General features: G+C 40.0%; 1 protein-coding gene across 1 annotated transcript in view; it reads left to right on the plus strand.

The window, feature by feature from the left end:
- The window catches only part of SCFD2 (sec1 family domain containing 2), a 297,110-nt gene that overhangs the window by 99,066 nt on the left and 178,394 nt on the right, over positions 1 to 19,650 (plus strand). Inside the window, exon 5 of the mRNA XM_034772647.1 lies at positions 11,985 to 12,234. Within this exon, the coding sequence (XP_034628538.1) occupies positions 11,985 to 12,234 (250 nt within the window). The remainder of the gene's footprint in view (positions 1 to 11,984; positions 12,235 to 19,650) is intronic.

Here is a 19,650-nt window from a genome sequence, read left to right on the forward strand (position 1 = left end):
TTCCTACGCAGTGGGATAGTTTGCTCTTGTGACCTTAATGCTGTCTCTCTGAAAAACTGCCAACTCACTTGAACTGGTTTTCCCCTTAGACTGGCTTCCCATGGGATCTAGCTACCAACTCCCTGAGTTTGCTAAAGTCTGCCTTCTTGAAATCCATTATATTTATTGTGCTGTTTTCCCCATTACCATTCCTTAGAATCATGAACTCTTTCCAAAATATAGTCCCTCATTCTTTAAACACAGCCTGCGTTCCTTGTTCCTTGATAGATAACTTTTCATTTGGCTGTATTAAAACACATTTTGTTTAAAATGGCTGTTTACCATGCAATCCTATCTTCATGATTATCATCTTCATGAAACTCTGCCAATCTTTTTGTCATCCGCAAATTTTATCAGCAATGATAATTAGTTGAATGTCAATTGGTTGAAACTGTAGTAAAGAACAGAATTATCAGACACATAGATGAACACATTTTGTTGAGGAAGAGACTACACGCTTTTGTAAAGGGAAATCATGCCTCACTAATCTATGAGAATTTTTTGAGGGCATCAACAAGCATGTGGACAAGGGGGATCTAGTGGATATATTGCACTTTGACTTTCAGAAAGCCTTTGACATGGTCTCTCACCAAAGGCTCTTAAGCAAACTAAGCAGTCATGGAGTAAGAGAGTAGGTCCTCTCATAGATCGATATCTGGTTAAAACAGGAAACAAAGGATAGGAATAAATTGTAAGTTATCAGAATGGAGAGAGGTAAATAGCGTTGCCCCCAGGGATCTGTACTGGCGCTTGTGTTGTTCAACATAGTCATAAATAATATTGAAAAAAGGGTAAACAGTGAGATGGCAAAGTTTGCAGATGATACAAAATTACTCAAGATAGTTAAGTCTAAAGCTGACTGCAATGAGTTACTACAGGATCTCTCAGTAAACTTGATGACTGGACAACAAAATGGCAGATGACATTCAGTGTTGATAAGTGCAAAGTAATGCACAATGGAAAACATAATCCCAACTATACATACCAAATGATGGGGTCTAAATTAGCTGTTATCACTCCAAAAAGAGTTCTTGGAGTCATTGTAGATAGTTTTCTGAAACCATCTGCTCACTGTACAGTGGCAGTCAAAATGTTAGGAACTATTAGGAAAGGGATAGATAATAAGACAGAAAATATGATAATACCACTATATAAATCCGTGGTACACCCACACCTTGAATACTGCATGCAGTTCTGGTCTCCCCATCTCAGAAAAGATATATTAGAATTGGAAAAGGTACCGAGAAGGGCAACAAAAATGATAGAGGGGCATGGAACAACTGCCATATGAGAAGAGATTAAAAAGACTGGGACTGTTCATCTTACAAAAGAGACAACCAAGGGGGGAGTATAATAGAGGTCAAAAAAATCATGAATGGTGTGGAGAAAGTGAATACGGAAGTGTTATTTACCCCTTCACTTAACACAAGAACCTCCCCCCACCCCAGCACGGGTCACCTGATGAAACTGATAGCAGGTTTAAAGCAAACAAAAGGAAGTACTTCTTGACACAATGCACAGTCAATCTGCAGAACTTGTTGCCAGGGGATGTGAAGGACAAAACTATAACTGGATTCAAGATAGAATTTGATAAGTTCATGGAGGATAGGACCATCAATGGCTATTAGCCAAGATGGTTAAGGACACAACCCCCTGCTCTGAGTGTCCCTAAGCCTCTGACTGCTAGATGCTGGGACTGGACAACACTTGATGAGTGCCCTGTTTTGTTCATTCCCTTTGAAGCATCTGGCATTGGCTACTGTCAGGAGACAAAATACTGGGCTAGATGGACCATTGGTCTGACCCAGTATGGCCATTCTTATACTCTTATATTTAATTCAGGATCATCTATGAAAATGTTAAATAGCATTGGGCCTAGTGTTGGACTGATCCCATTCAATTATAATTCTCCACTGACACCTACTTTTTGGGATCGGTCAGTTAGCCAGCTCTTAATCCATTTAATATGTGCTCTATTGATATTGTATAGTGCTATTTTTTTTAATCAGAATGCCATGAGGTACTAAGTCAAACACCTTATGCACCTTATACCCCTAAGAATGTTTCATCTACATAATTACCTTTTATCAAGTGAAAGTGTAATTTCATCAAAGAATGAAATCAGGTTTGTTAAACAAGACCTATTTCCATAAAACCATGTAGACTGCCATTAACTATACTCCTTTAATTCTTTATCAGTTGAATACTGTATCAGCTTTTTCCATTATTTTGCCCAGGATTGATGTCAGGCTTACTGGCCTATAGTTACCCGGGTCACCCCACTTAACCTTTTTGATAATGGCACAACATTAGCATTCTTCAGTCATCTGGAGTTTCCCCGGTATTCCAAGATGTATTAAAAATTAACTTTGTGGGCCAGAGATGCATCTCAGTCAAATGTTTTAGGACTCTTGGCTGCAAGTTACCTGGGGGTGATGATTTAAAAAATTATTATCCCTAGTAGATGTTGTCTACCCTCCTCCTCAGTTACTAATGGACTGGAAAGTAATTAATTGTCCTCTTGTGATACAAGTACATCATCCTGTTTTTTTCCAAATACAAAACAGAAATATTTATGTAACTCTTCTTTCTCTTTTACCATCTCTGTCTAGTAATGGGCCTATACTGTATGTAGTATCTAAGCACCCATTACTCTTAGCCTAATGTTCCTTGGCTGCAGTTCACTGTTGCTCTCATATTCCCATCATGTAAGTCTGTAGCCCCCTTGCAGCTGGTAGTTTACATGTTGCTTCCTCCCATATTTCTGACAGATTTGCTCACCTTGCTGATTCATGGTTATTCTAAGCATGCCCTATGGAAAGTCATCATGGCTAAAGGCTTTTGACCTAGCAGGGTTGGACGGAAGCCCACATTAATTGTTTCCTGGTCGATGATTCTCTTCTGTTGGACATTCAGGGTATGTCTATGCTTCAGTAAAATACCCATGGCTGGCCTCTGTCAGCCGACTTGGGCTTGTGGGGCTATAAAGTTGCAGTGTAGACATCCAAGTTCGGACTGGAGCCTGGGCTCTGGGACCCTCTCCCCTCATGGGATCCCAGAGCCCAGGCCCCAGCCCGCTCTGAGATGTCTCCACTGCAATTTTATAGCTTCACAGCCCGATCCCCACGAGCCCAAGTCAGCTGACACGGGCCAGCCGCGGGTGTTTTATTGCAATGGAGACATACCCTCAGGGTTTTAAGTAAAATTGTTCTTATGCTAGCAGAGATTTGCCTAATAAAATCCAGACTTCTTTTATATCTCCTTTTTTTTAGCATCCTGTTGCTATTGGGCCCCCATGAACTCATTAAAATATCTTAACACAGCTGTAAACTTATATTGTTTCCAAAGAGAGACCAAGAGAAACTGGACATTGTGATACAATAATACATTGCCAGACAGCATAACTCCCTGAGATGGATTGATTTTTGTACTGTGTCCACTAGCAGATTAGTTATTTGTAAAATGTATTATGAGCCTTTGTGTTGGACAACTAAGGGTATTTAATTTTTTATTAGAACACATGTTTAAGCCTTGCAGGTATGGTATAACAATTAACAACTGAATCTGACAGGCATATAACTAAAGAGAAACAAGAAATGATTGAAGATGATGTGAGTTTAATGAAAGCAGGAAATTGCCACTTAAGCAATTGGGGAGTTCTGGAGAGGCAGGGAGAGCGAGGTGGGAGAGAAAGGAAGTAAAGGGCAGTATTAATTATACTGTTCAAAAAGGGTTTGGTGTGGCCTCTGGAAATTAGGTAAAAAAGTAATGAAATATACTTCCATAATTGGTTATGTAGCATAACCAAATCTGAAAATAATCTTTTTCAGGGCATGAAGATCGGCTAGATCTGTCCTTAATAACTTAAAATACTGTTCCATCCTTTTGTTACAAAATGTTGTGGCTTGAGCAGCTTGTTTCAAACGCTTTCATTATTATTGTGTGTTAACTATTATTTATGTGTCAACAGTGTGCTTGGAATTGTAGAAGACACACAGTCGAGAAAACCACTGGCCAGAAGTTTATAAGTTTAATGCTTTTAGCTTAGTGCAATGAGTTATAATTTCCCTTTGATTGGTCACTCTCTTATGCAGTTATTAGCAACAACATAAAAGATCCGGTATTCTTTTCTGTATTTTTTTTCTGTATCAGGCCTTAAATAGCTACCCTAGCCCAGATCTTTGGTTGGTGTAAATAGGTGTAGGTCCATAGAAGTCAATAGAATTTCATTCATTTATCGCTAGTTATGTCAGGTGGCAAACTTAGACAGGGCAGGGCAGGTTAAGAACAGAGTTTATTAATAAAGCTGAATTTTTTAAAACTCTTTTGTTGTTTAAATTAGATTCTGAGTGTTGTGCCTTGTAGGGCTGGCTGAAAATTTTCCACCAAAACAGTTTTTTGGCAGAAAATTGGGTCTTTGACTTTTTTTTCCTAAAAGTTTTTGCTTTCCACATCATTTTTTAAAGAGAAACTAAACACTTGAAAACTGAAATATTTCAGCTGGAAACAAACTATTTGGATTTGACTATGCTGCTGCAGTGCCTCACGGGAGCTGTAATTCAGTTGCTTCATCTCCCCATTTTCCTCTATGGGCTGGGGCTCCCCAGCCAGACTGTATGTTGCATAATGCACCATGGCTGCAGACTCACATGATGCAACTGCCTCCTCTCACCATGAAGTGTGACCGTGGTCTATAATAGGAGTAGTCCATACAAGGAGCCTAGCCTATAGAAGAGAATGGGTGCATGAGGCTCCTGAACTGTAAGCACAACAACGCACTGTAGCAGCATTTCTTTATTGAAATTCTTTGCAGTTTGGCCAAAGTATTTCAGTATTTGAATTTCCACAGAAAATTTCAAATAACATTTTCCAACTAGCTCTATAAATTACAAGGAGCTTTTCATTTTCCACTAGTTAAGTCTGTAAAGCATTTTCATCATCACATCACTCTTGTATGGTATTGTAGGCAAGTATCTTGTCTTATGTGGAATCTGAAGCCTATGGGGGGCCAGATTTTTAAATCTTCTCAGCTTCCATTTAGGCAACTAAAGAAGTGGCTGGATTTTCAGAAGTGCTCGTTGGGAGCTGCTGGCCCCTTCTGAAAATTCTGCCCAAACTGGTTTATTGACTTGCTCAATTTCATATAGTACTGTGATTTAGTGGCACAGCTGGGAATAGATCACAGGAGTTATTGGCTCAGTGCTAAAACCTTATTTTTACAGTGTGTCAATATTTTCTTTGTGTCCCAATCAATATTTCCCCTTCTTTAATTAAACCTCCAATCGGTGTGACATTAGGAAGAAATAACAGGAGAGAGATAGGGACCAGCATCCTTTGACAGGCAAGGCCCTAAACCAGTGATGCCCAACCTTTTCCGTGGGGCAGGCACAAGACGACTAGCCGCTGAGGACCCTGGCCACCGGATAAGCAGCTGCCGAAATGCCACTGTGAAGCAGCGTCATCAAGAGGCGTCGCCACTGAAATTCGGCGGCATTTTGGCGGTAGCGCTTCTTGACATTGCCGCTTCTTGGCGGCATTTCGGCAGCTGCTTGTCTGGCGGCCAGTAGGCGGGCGCACATGGATGTCCTGGTGGGCACCATGGCACCACAGGCACCGCGTTGGGGACCCCTGCCCTAAACTATGCTGGAATAGGCAGCCTCCAGCAAAGTTTCACCGTAGAGGAAATGATGAGAATGGGGAAATCTGAATCTCAGAAGTTTTGAGGGTATAGCTCCCGAATGCCAGCATTTAAAGGGATGAAATGACCAGTAAGCACCCAGCTTTAGGAGGAAGGCGGGATTGACAACTTAAGGAGCAGCCTCAAGGGGGAGAGGGCAATAAGAGTAAAGACAGAGGAGTCAGGCTAAGCCTGAGGATCATGCTAGAACCTTTGCCCTTCACCGGGAGCAGCATTCTGTCTTTACTGGCCCCAAGAGCAGCAAGCTGATCAGGCACAACTCCAGTCATCCCCATAGCAGAATACAGAGCCATCTCTGCCTTCACTCTTAGTTATTTGTGTCTTTCTGCCTGGAAGGGGCCTTCTTCAGCAGCACCTACCACCCCTCTGCCCTCAAGCCACAGCAAGCTTGCTGGATGCCTCATCTGCTTCCTTTTTATCTCCACAACTGCTGGGATTGGGTTTTTCTCCATTCTGTCCACAAAGCTGGAGCCTGTCAATCCAACCCTTGTGTAAACCTGGGGTTGAGACAGGGAAGTTAATTGTCTTGCCTCTGTGTTAGGTTCCTTGTTCAGTACTTGGGACCCTGCCTGATTTCTTGCATTCAATCTCAGACATTATGAGAAGTGAGGGCATGGTCAGGATGTCCTTAATATCTTCTCAGATTAAACAGGTAAATTGCATTTGGGAAAGATCCCGCAGATTATGGCATAATTGAAGGGTTTCTGAAAAAAAAAAGTGTTGTGTTAGAGGTGGGAGTGAGTGCATACCTCTCAAATCCCCTCGCTATGAGGATAGCCTTCTGATTAGACCCAAATTTAACTCCATTCCACTCAAGCTTGGTAATATTTTGCTGTAAATTATTTATATCAGAGAGGCAGAAGCCAAATATATTTCAACTAAAGAGAAGAATCCATCCTTATTTTGAATGCCCTGTGTGAATAATTGTCTCTTTCACATTTGGATCTTGTCAAGTTAAGAGTCATCATATGGGGAAGAGCTATATTTCTAAGGTGTGTGTGTGTGTGTGTGTGTGTGTGTGTGTGTGTGTGTGTGTGTAATGCTTTCCCTTTTCTCTTTCGCTCCCCCCATGCCCTTCTCCAAGCATTTAAAATCGAACGATACAAAGAAGATACTTTTATTTATAGAATGCTACATAAATAATAAACTGCAGTGACTTCTTGTCTTATCTTGAGAAGCATAATTTACTTGATAAGATCTTATTTTGAATCTTTTGTTAGTATGTTAAGTCACACTAGACGTAACTCATTGCAGTCACTCTATAAGGGCTAAATCCTGACCTGGTTTAATGAGAGTAGGAGGCACACAGGCCCATTACTCTCACACGGGAGAGCTACATTCTAATAGGCCAATTCTCGGTGTGTTGAATAGATCTGGAGCATCTCTGGGATCATGACCTGCTGAGCAGCTGAAGAGAGTGAGCTCTTTCTTACCCTGACTGGGTCTCTATTCTTATTGAGGTTACCACTGCAGGAGCTCCCATGGAACTGCCATAGGCATGGTAAACGAGGAATGAAAAGAAGGTGTTCCTTGTGGATGAAGGGGTCTGGATGTTCTCCAAGGAGGGCAATGCCATTCCACCCCAAACTCATGTGGCTCCCTCTAAGGACCTCAGTGACACATTGTCAGTCAGCTACAGAGATCTGCCCCCTCTTTGGGGTCTGTGGGACTCTGTGTATGTGCATGTCCATGGAATTCTGCAATGCAGCCATCATTTTTAATATAAGGGTGAAGTCCTTGGAATACATGCTCAGCTCTGTCTTCATTTGATCTAAGTGCTTGGATGAAGATGGAGATTGGAGAATTGCATGCTGAAATAGCAGTCTCCATGAACTGCGCTGACACATTAAAAATAAATGGAGGCAAGGTGTTCCTTTTCATGCATAGAAAATGTGGCCTTCAGGGTCATGGTAGGATGATAATGCAGTCCTCTTTTCAGTGTGTGTTTTGTTTTGTTTTTGGGGGTGGTGGGGAGGATGGATTGTAAAGCTACCTATTCTGAGAATAAGCAAAAAGAGAACAAGCAGCAGCAGAAGAGTTGCATACCACAGACTAACACAAATTTGGTTTGCTTATGACAGATTTATCATTGAGTGGTTCTGAGAAAATCCATTCTACATACATGGGACACAGACAAAAGCTGTTCATATCAGTTTTTACTGTCAAAGTCTGTTTGACATTCGCTACAAAGAGATAATAAATTAAACATTATTCAAAATTAGAATTAAAAAAATATTAACTATGCCATTTTGAAACGTGAATATGTAGATGGGATTGTTGACAATGGGTTCTATTACACAACTGCATCTTAAATTTCCCATCTAAAACTTTTTGCAAAAGCCAACTGAAATTGGGTGAGACGTTATAAATCATGTACTGTAACATTAGGAAACTGAACATATCAGATGCTCATCTGGTATACTGCACTCAACAGCATGGTACTTCAGAGCTCGTATCAGGAGAGAAATATATACCGTACTTTTGCGTTTGGAGCATACTATGTATTATAAAATATTTTTGAATGTCTTAATTTGGGGGAAAAGGTTCACTTCTTGACAATTTCTGTTCCTTCCAAAGAGGAAACAGGAAAAGCTGTCTCAGATTCTGGTCCTCCTGGCACTCACTAACATTTCCTGTCCACCTCTGTCATTGACCCAAGCAAACCTGTATTAAAGTGGTAAAACATACACATGCCATCTAATGGTATGGATTTGTAAGAGATGGGATTGGGTGGACTAATGTTTTCCTGCTCTAGCTTCTGTGATCTTATGTATTTTGTACATGTTGCAAAGATCTTATGTAACAATTTCTGCTGAAATCTCACAGTGGGGACAATACACAAAATGCCACCAGCTTTTGTGGTATTGTGGGGTGACAATAAATGAGTGGAGACTTGAGCTTCTACAAAGTTTTCTGTAAGTCACTGAACCCCTCTGAACTTCAGCTTCCCAAACTAGAAAAGGTGTGTAATGATCCCTACTGGACAAGATTTACATAGGCTTAATTCATATTTACAATGATTGTTCTTGGTTGAAAGGTTCTACAGAAGGGCAAAATATTTTCTTTTTATTATTTATTATACTCCCTCTTCAATGCTGTAGATTCTTGAAGTCAGTTTTAAATGTAATTTTTGAAGCACAATATCATGTACCCTCTTTGGAAACTGAAAATTATATTTTTACTTTCTCCTGTATTCTCCAATCTACCAAAAACAGACCCTTAGCAGAAGTCAGCAAACTGACATCAGTTCATTTGCCTTTAGGGAAAGTAAATTATTGCTCAGCTCAAGTTTAAAAAAAAAAAGAAAGAAAGAGAAAGGAATGGGTGAGGGGAAAGGGAAAAAAATCTATCACTAACTCTCCCTGGAGTCTGAAGAATGTTCAATCATAGGCTTAAGACGTCCAAACAGTGCAATTGAGGAGAGGGTGGTAGAGTCTGATTCTACGTTGGTGTGACTTGAACATTGTGAACGTTCTTATGGAGGCTTTGGAAAGTTTAGGATTGACCTGTTTTTATTGGCTCCCTTGATGATAGACAAACAGGGATGACCTGAGGCCAACATTGCCAGCAGGAAATTTGGGTCATGTGCAGTTGCATTTTTAAAACTTGTGTTTTAGGAGCTGTTCAATCAGCGTAATTGATTGATTGTAACGAGGCACAGAGAGAGCTCCTTAATCATTAGAGGTGGTTAGATAATGACAAACTGCTAAGGGTTTTGTTTGAGACAAATTTCCCATCTCCCTGTGTTATTCTGGTTGGAAAAGAGGTGGTTTGACCCTTATTTCATGGAGGTTACAGTCCAACTGGCCTGTTTACACAAAATAGCCTTGTAAATTTGGCATTTAAATTTGAAATACACTGTAACACCATTTCCCAAGAGATGAGAAAAAACATTTCAAAATAGATCATAATCCAAAAATCCAAATGCATGTTTTTAACTTAACAGTTGATTGTAGCTGTTTAAGTTATTATTTCTTTCCTTTTTCTTTGAAGACATGTTGCTGTTAAGTTTAATTTATACCCTTTCTTTAGTAAATGTTATGTAAATATAAGTGGAAAGGCTCAGGTTTTTAAATGCATTTAGTCATTGACAGTCAATGGGATTTAGACTCCTAAGTGCCTAAATCACATTTGAACATGAGACATAGGTTCCTGAATTAGTTAGCTGTTGCAATGCTGAACACCGCAATGCCTAAATACCTTTAAAAGTCCAGGCCAAAATTTCAATCAAGTTTGTGTGGAATTTTGCACATACTTATTTCAGGTTCCTGTGTGTGCTCTCAACTAGGAGGTGAGTATGCTCTATTTTGTATGTTCCCAAGCAACACATCCGTTTTAGAGGACATGTACACTTAAACAGGGTGCGTGCAAAAAAGAACTTTTTCTGTTTGAGAATTTGTGCCTGATTTTTTTTATAGGTGTTTATGGGACCAATAAAAACTTGTTGTTGTTCACTGCAGATGGCTTCCTCCATGCAGCTCTTTACAACTGTTTTTCTTCAGTTGGGTCATCTTCCATTTTAGGATCAATAGTGAGCTGAAATAATAACATCAGTGTATACATACATGTGAAATAATTTGTGTCACCAAAAACATACTGCTTTCCAAAAACACAGTGAATTATACAGAATTAAAGCTAAGCTAATAATTAAAAACCACCATGGGCTTGATTCTTTCCAGGTACACCGCTATGCCTGAACAGAGTCAGGCAGATCTAGCTTCAGACTTGTCCAAGTTATAAGTCTTTGGGAAATTGTAGTTTGCGCACAGAGACTTCTTCGTATTAGAAGCTGAAGTCTCTGAAGAGTTTGTCCTTACTGAGTGTGCTCCAACTCCTCCCAGGTCATAGTGCTGACCAGATAGCACATGCATTATCCTCACAGGGCGCCTGAACATGCTCCGGGGAATGGGGAGGAAGACTATCCTAACACATTTGCAACAGGGAGTCAGATTAAAGCATCACAGGCAACTTTAATTCTGGCAAAAAGAAGAACAGGAGTACTTGTGGCACCTTAGAGACTAACAAATTTATTAGAGCATAAGCTTTCGTGGACTACAGCCCACTTCTTCGGATGCATATAGAATGGAACATATAATGAGGAGATATATATACACACATACAGAGAGCATAAACAGGTGGGAGTTGTCTTACCAACTCTGAGAGGCCAATTAATTAAGAGAAAAAAAAAACTTTTGAAGTGATAATCAAGCTAGCCGAGTACAGACAGTGTGATAAGAAGTGTGAGAGTACTTACAAGGGGAGATAGAGTCAACGTTTGTAATGGCTCAGCCATTCCCTGTCCTTATTCAAACCGGAGTTGATTGTGTCTAGTTTGCATATCAATTCTAGCTCTGCAGTCTCTCTTTGGAGTCTGTTTTTGAAGTTTTTCTGTTGTAATATAGCCACCCGCAGGTCTGTCACTGAATGACCAGACAGGTTAAAGTGTTCTCCCACTGGTTTTTGAGTATTTTGATTCCTGATGTCAGATTTGTGTCCATTAATTCTTTTGCGTAGAGACTGTCCGGTTTGGCCAATGTACATGGCAGAGGGGCATTGCTGGCACATGATGGCATATATCACATTGGTAGATGTGCAGGTGAACGAGCCCCTGATGGTATGGTTGATGTGACAAGTACTCCTGTTCTTCTTTTTGCGGATACAGACTAACACGGCTGTTACTCTGAACCTTTAATTCTGGCATTTCCTAACTTTTGAGTACTTGACTTTGCAACCTTAATAAAAGCTAATTGTTTCTGAAAGAAACTCTAATTGAAAAATTGGAAAATATTCAGATAGGGTAACACAGAAAAACTTCTAGGGCCCGAGTCCATCACCATTACTTATGCTGAGGAGTGTGTTACTCTGCAAGTACTCCCAAGAGTGTGCTAGGCTTCTCACAGTCCAGGTGAGAGGACACAATCCTTGCCCCAAGGAGCTTACAAATTTGATGCAGTGAAGGGAATAACAGAAGGAGAGGGTCAACATCAATGAGATTATGCAGTTGCTCCATAAAGTTTAGTTCATGGCATAATGGAGGAGACAGTGCTTGCATTTGTTTTAAATACATTACTTGGTTTGTTTTTTGGTGGAAGAAGTGGTCTTCAGAAGAATCTGAGAACAGTTGAGCAGCCTTGCAGAAGAACTCAGTAGCGCTGTTCCCACACACAGGCAGCAGCATCTGTCTGATGGTGACAAAAATGACCTGTTTTTATTATGGAAACCAAGATCTTTTCTTCTCTGTTTTCAGAATATTGGTGAGTCAGAGATACCCAGTGTTTTGAACCAGTTATTGCCTATGATCAAGTCTCATAATGAGAGGACAGCTAATGACTATACCCCTGAAGACTTCCTTGTCTTGCTGGTGTATATTTACTCTGTGGTTGGGGAAATCAAAGCTGGAGAAGAGCTGGATAAAGCTGAAGGAGAGGTGAAAAAGGCACTAGTCCAGACTTTTTGTGATGAACCAGAACTATCTTCCTTACTGCAAAAAATAACAGGTGAGTTTATATTTCAGTGCAATGAAAAAAACAGTAGGTATGAAATGTGTACCTAAAGAAAGCATAGAAATAGCGTGACTTGTCTGTGGTGGTTAGGGTATGAGAATAAGCATGAGGATTTCCTGTAGATTATTCCATCACTGATGTGCACAAAAGCCAAATGCTGACAGGTTATCCTGAATAGTGCTGAGTCTGGTGAAAGTTCTGTAATTTGTTCTTTTTGTTAAAGAGTAGTTAAGTTTGTATGTTTTCATAAAGTAATCTTTTCCCCAATTTTCTTACATTGATCATTGTAAAGTTGACCTTGGAAAGTCAAAATTAATCCTGGAAACATATTCAGTGAACCACAGGGTTGTGAATGCTAGGAACTGCCCAGTCTGTCATAAAAAAAGAATTGTGTCTAAAACTAACATTGAATTTTTTACTGAAATAATAAGCATAGTGAGACCTTTTTGGCAAACACGATAACTTATTAGTGCCTTCTGTAGAATAGCCAAGTAATAACTTGCAGTTGTCCTTGCCACAGACTTAAAAATTGTTTAAAAAGATTGTAAACACTAGAACTGTAGCAGAAGAGGAGTTTTTCATAATGGAAGGGGGGCCGTGTTGCCCATCTACCACGGGTTCATTTGCCTGTTCGAAGGTATAATTATTATTTGTACTGCATTAGTGCTTAGGAGCCTCAATCCTAGACCATTGTGCTAGGTGACACACAGAACAAAAGGCCAGTGCATCCCCCAAAGTACAAACAGTCCAAGTTTCTGGCATAATTTTACCACTGTAGTTATATCAGTGTAACTCTCCATGTTTATGTCACTCTGGGAACAGTATAAATTAATCATAAAATGACACTCTTATTCTGGAATAAGCGTGTCCACACGGGGATTTATATTGCTATAACTATAGCAGTAGAATTATACCAGTACATTTCCACATGTATAGAAGCTCTTAAGATTATTTTTGTGAGTGCTGGAATGGGAGGTGCGTGTTCCACCTTAATGTAGTTACACAAGTATCATGCACTTACACGCTGCTCCAAAGCCCAGTGAAGATGGTTAGAGCCTTTCCATTGATTTCAGTGGGACTTGGATTAGCGATATTACTGTTAGTGGCATACTGCTTATAGTTTGCCCATTTTTCCTCTTAGTTTCTAGGGTGTGTGTGTGTGTGTGTGTGTGTGTGAGTGTTCTATATTTCTTGCATTCCAATTCTATGACAGTTTTTTCAGTGCATGCGGCTTGTCTTGTGCTAATATAATGTTTCCAAATGACCTCAGTGGTATTCACTGTCGGATATTGTGCAGACTGAACCCTGCTGTGCAGAACTCCATCTTCATGTTTAAGTTTTTCTTCTGTTGATCCATGTTTCCAATCACTGTTTTATAATTTTCTTTAATTGTGATTAACAAAGAAAGAAAACGGGGAGATGCTGAATTATTTAACATTTAATTTCATGAAGAATCAGCAGGGAAACTGCTTTCTGATTTGCACAGAAACTTTGTTTATTGCCCTCTACAGTCTCTCAGTCCATCAAAGTTGCTAGTACAAATAGAGACTAGATTACATAGCTCATTGGACTGGAGTAAGCTCTTCACAGTATTCACCAAGTAATGTTCAATTCTAACTATATTTCCATATTTTATACATAGATTTCATACATACTTTTTCCCAGTGCTGTGTGTGTTTGTAGGTTTGCTAAGTAGAAGCAAATGTCAGGATGTTCAAGGGAACAAGCAAATAAAAAATTATAAACGAAAGTCCAAGTACAAATAGGTTGTATTTTGAAAAAGCAATTCTTTGTTTTCACATTGCAGACATAATCTTTGAACAGTGGAGTTTGAGATGTGCTCCTAATCATCTAAATATTTTTGTACTAGTATGGAGCTGGATCTCATAATTTAGGCACATTTGAAAACTGAGCTCTCGGTCTGCATAATATACCTTGACTCATTTGGAGGGTTTTAGCTGTTTACCAAAAGTTTTGAAAAGTTCATGCTGATGTGTTATAAAGACTTTTGTTTCAGATAAAGGGTTTCATTCACAGTCAAGTTAATTGTGGATCACGAAGGCCAGTTGCCCATGCAACCTGTTGATATGTATGAAACATTACAAACACATCATTAGGAGACAAATTGTGAGTGTAAAAGGCTATTTTTTAAAGAGGTGGCTGAACTGTTTCTTAGTACACGTATTAGTTCTATTATGCTTCTGCAGTTCCTTAGTTACCTGAAGAAATATGGATGAAATGCTGGTCATTCTGTGTGTGTCTGTGTGTGTCTGTCTGTGATTTACTATATAATGTATAGTCTGCTTGCTAGCATGTTTTTTGACCTGTTGCAAATCTGTGGTTTGCACTTTATTTAGAAGTGTCAGTTCTGTTGGCCCAATCACAAAGTAAAACAAACAAAAACAACAAGCTGTTGGTGACATTTTATTGGACTAACTAAAAAGAACAAAAATTGGCCTACATAGAAGGATCTTGTGAAAGAGAATATTGGGTCTAGATTCTTAGCTGTGTAAATTGGCATCTGTCCTTGAAGTCAGTGTAGCTGAGCTGGTTTATACCAACTGAGGATCTGGAATATTCCAATTATAATATCTCATGATTTTTTTTTAAATTAAAAAGTATGTTTTGCTTTTGAATGGCTGCAAAACTTAATTAAACTCTGACCAGCTTTAATAAATTTGTTTTCATTAGTAGAACAAAGGGAAACACGCTTTTTATCTCTTATTTGAGAATTCTATAAAAAATAAATTGCTGGGAGAACATTAAAATTGCATAGTTAAATATTCAAGTCAGGAAAAGCCAAAATTAAGGTTGCATGTGCCTTATGCATACACACACATGGACCCAGCACATTGCGACATTTATCACTCTTGGGGGTACCAGAAGGGGCCTGAGTTCCTATGTCTCAAAGGAGAGGGACACCTTGGGTGAGCAGCTGGGGGTGTCCCATTTTCTCTTTGGGAAATATGGTCACCCTGTAGCTCCCAGCTGCCCCCCTGCAGCTTTCAGCTGCTGCGGGAAGAGGGGGAACCCTACAGCTCCCAGCCACCACAGTGGCAGGGTAAACCATGGACCCGCAGCAGCAAAAGTCATAGACAGGTCACAGCTTCCGTGAATTTTTGTTTATTGCCCGTGACCTGGCTGTGACTTTTTTACTAAAAATAACCTTGACAAAATCTTAGCCTTACCTATAAGTAAAACAGGGCCAAAACTATGAACTAGAAGAGAGGCAGCATGTTCCAGTGAGCAGAACATGGCACTAGTGGTCAAGACTTATGTGTGCTCTTCCTGACTGCTACAGACCTTGGGCGAGTCACTTACTTTCTTTGTGTCTCAACTTCCAGTGTGTAAAATGAATGGATACCAATCTTTTGTGAATCACTTTGGGAGCTACAGATGAAAACCACTATATGAAGGCTAAGATTTGTTATATATTGCATAAATAAACCTCTGTACCAGATTACTGGAGGATAGCTAATGTGATGCCAATGTTTAAAAAAGGCTCCAAAGGTGATGCTGGCAATTACAGATCAGTTAGCCTGACTTCAGTACCAGGAAAATTGTTTGAAACTAGTAAAGAATAGAATTATCAGACACATAAATTAGCATGATATGTTGGGGAAGAGTCAACACAGCTTTTGAAAAGGGAAATTATGCCTCACCAATCTATTAGAATTCTTTGAGGCAATCAGCAAGGGTGATCCAGTTGATATTGTGTACTTGGACTTTCAGAAGGCTTTTGACAGGGTCCCACACCAAAGGCTCTTAAGCAAAGTGAGGAGTCATGAGATAAGATGGAAGGTCCCTCATGGGCCAGCAACTGGTTAAAAGATCAGAAACAAATGGTAGGACTAAAGATAAATAGTGGGGCCTCCAATGATCTGTCCTGGCACCAGTGCTATTCAACATATTCATAAATGATCTAGAAAGGGGGGTGAACAATAAGGTGGCAAAACTTGCAGATGATACAAAATTACTCAAAATAATTAAGTCTAAAGGTGACTGCGAAGAGTTACTAAAGGACCTCACTAAACTGGGTGACTGGGCAACAAAATGGCAGATGATATTCAGTGTTGATAAGTGCAAAGTAATGCACATTGGAAAACATAATCCCAACTATTTATACAAAATGATGGGGTCTAAATTAGCTGTCACCACTCAAGAAAGAGATCTTGGATTCATTGTGGATAGTTTTCTGCAAGCATCTGTTCAAGATACAGCTGCAGTCAAAAAAATCTAATGGAATGTTAGGAACCATTAGGAAAGGATAGATAATAAGACAGAAAATATGATAATGCCCTATATAAATCCTTGGTACACCCACACCTTGAATATTGCATGCAGTTCTGGTCTCCCCATCTCAGAAAAGAGATATTCGAATTGGAAAAGGTACAGAGAAGAGCAACAAAAACGATTAAGGGTATGGAACAACTTCAACGTGAGAAGAGATAAAAAGACTGAAACTGTGCAGCTTACAAAAGAGATGACTAAGGGGTATATGGCAGAGGTCTGTAAAAACATGACTGGTGTGGAGAAAATGAATGAGGAAGTGTTATTTACCCCTTCATATAACACAAGAACAAGGAGTCACCCAATGAAATTAATAGGCAGCAGATTTAAAAAAAAACAAAAGGAAGTACCGGTACTTCTTGACACAACACACAGTCAACCTGTGGAACTCATTGCTATGGGATGTTGTGAAGGCCAATAGTGTAACTGGATTCAAAAAATAATAAGTTCATGTAGGGTAGGTGCATCAATGGCTATTAGCCAAGATGGTCAGGAACGTAACCACATGCTCTGGCTGTCCCTAAACTTCTGACTGCTGGGACTGGATGACCAGAGTTGGATCACTCAATAATTGTCCTGTTCTGTTCATTCCCTTTGAAGCATCTGGACTGGCTATTGTCAGAAAACAGGATTCTGGGTTAGATGGACCATTGATCTGACCTAGTATGGCCATTCCTGTGTTCTTATTATTAATCAGAATCCTTTGAATTTCAGGGGCATTGTGCTGTACTCCCCAGGTACAAACCTTTACCAAGCTTATTTTCTGGTTCTAGTTTGGATGAGGCTGAAATCAAAACCTAGACCTTAATTGTGATTCTGAACCTTAGCCGATACCCCAAGTGCACCCTCTTTGGCACACCCCTTCACTTGCAGATCTTGTAAGATCTGCAAGCTGAAGAGGTCCACATTTTTTCTTTCTCTGTCTTCTCCCTGTCCTTCAAAGCACCAGGGACATTAAATACCAAAACCTAGTGTTAAAGAATTTTGTTGATGTTCTTTATTTAGATTGCAAGGTCAAGTAATCAGAAGTCAGGAATTCTCTCACAACAATAACTCTTGTCATTCTATTTTCTATTCCTGTTTTCCTTTTAAAGTGTAAATGCACATTTATTATATATTGTGAGGCTGAAATTTGTATTGGTATAACTGCACTGATATAGTAAACCCCTAACAGATGCATTGCACTGTACCAGTGCTTTCTTTTAATATGATACTCCTGGGGGAATTCTGTGCCACTGCACAATTTGCACAGAAATTAATGTTCTGCACAGATTTTCCTCCCTCCCCCCCCACAGAAATGGGCTGCAGAGTTTCTGGCTGCCACTGGGGTCCACAGGACCTGACAGAGCCCAGCTTGCAAATAGAAGACATTACTGGGAGGAGGGGTACAGAGCTGGAGGGTTCCGGGGAGCTGCAGTTCCTGGCATGCCCTGAAGGAAGGAGGTGGTGTGCAGGAAATTCTGTACATGCCTGGGACCCAACATCAGACTGTTTCTCCCTCTGCATCCCTGGGCTCTGGGAAGGTACAGGGTGCATGTGAGTGTCTGGGTTGGGGCGTGGCCCGCAGCTGGGCTCTGGAGGGTAGCAGATGCAGGTGTCTGGGCTGGGGGGAACCCTGTGGCTGGGCTCTGAGGGAGGAGGGAAGAGAGTGTCTGGGGTGCCCTCCAGCTGGTCTCTGGGTAGAGGATGCAGGTGTCTGGGATGGGGGGCACCCCGTGGCTTGGCTCTTGGGGGGGAGGTAAGGAGTGTGGGTGTCTGGGCTGGGAGGCACCCCGCCATTGGGCTCTGGGGGAAGAGGGGGTGCAAATTTATGGGCTGGGGGGGCTGCAGCTGGGCTCTGGGGGGTTGTGGGTGTGAGTGTCTAGGCTGGGGGGGGGCACAGCTGGGCCCTGAGGGGTAGGAGATGTGGGTGTCTGGACTGGGGGGCACCCCGCAACTGGGTTCTTGGGGGGGGAGGGGGTAGAGAAACAGGAACTGAGTTGTCATAGGGGTTTGTTTAACTCTTTACTCCTGGGGGATATTTTATTTTATTTTATTTTTTTTTGGCATCTGTATTGTTACAGACATAGTAGCTGACGGGTATTTTGAAATAAATTACCAAAATAATTGGAATGATTATATAGTGTTATTTTGGCAAATATAATATGCAGAATTTTATAATAATTGTAGACATAATTTTTATTTTTTTGGCACAGAATTCCTCCAGGAATAGTATGTTACCAAATTAAAGTGCATTGGTATAAGCCTTTCTTTGCAGTTGTGAAGCATGTTTACAATAGAGATTTGCATGGGTGTAACTGTATCCACGTTGGTACATTGCAGTGAATTTCCTTAATGTGGATGAGCCTGAGTTATTAATGCATACTGTAAAATATATTAGGATGCACCACTTGCCTAAGTTTACATTGTGGGAGAAACTTCAACATTTGGAATTTCCTTACTTCTGAGTGCTTAATTTTCCACCCTTAACCTTGCATGAACACAACATTTTTCATGTAAAAATGCATGGTAATAATATTTTGTATTTGTATAACATCCTATGTCAGTGAAGCTCAAAACATGCTGAAATTAGTAATTAAACTAAAAACATAATGGGATAATTGCCTACCTAAATCAAATGGCAAATCTGATATGCTTGGTACATGATATCCATTTTAAAATGTGATACAATTATAGCTTGTTTTAATGTAGCTGTTCAATAGTATGTGTGATGGTGGACTATTTTAATACCTTGAATAATAAAATGGAATGTTACAATTCCAAGATTTTTCAGGGGTGTAATTTACAACAGACATAAGTTATTCATCACTGTTTCCTACAGAAATCTTGGAAATCCGGGGGGGAAATGATTAGACCAAAACAATGATTTAAACTATAATGGAAAATGATGCTTTTCAACAAATGGATTTTCTTTGGCAGATGTAGACAAATGGGATATAAAATACACTATTTTATTTATTAATTTATTTGCTTGCTTGTTTAGGTTTTTAGCACCCATCCAGAATGTACACAATAAAAATGTGCAAAAAATACCAATATGCCCACAAAACAATTCCAAAATACGTCTTCCAGTTTCCACAAACAACTCTTCCATCCCCTACTTCACAGTGCAATCCTGGA

This window comes from Trachemys scripta, chromosome 5 (genome assembly GCF_013100865.1).
Source record: "Trachemys scripta elegans isolate TJP31775 chromosome 5, CAS_Tse_1.0, whole genome shotgun sequence".
In the NCBI taxonomy this organism is placed as follows: Eukaryota; Metazoa; Chordata; order Testudines; family Emydidae; genus Trachemys; species Trachemys scripta.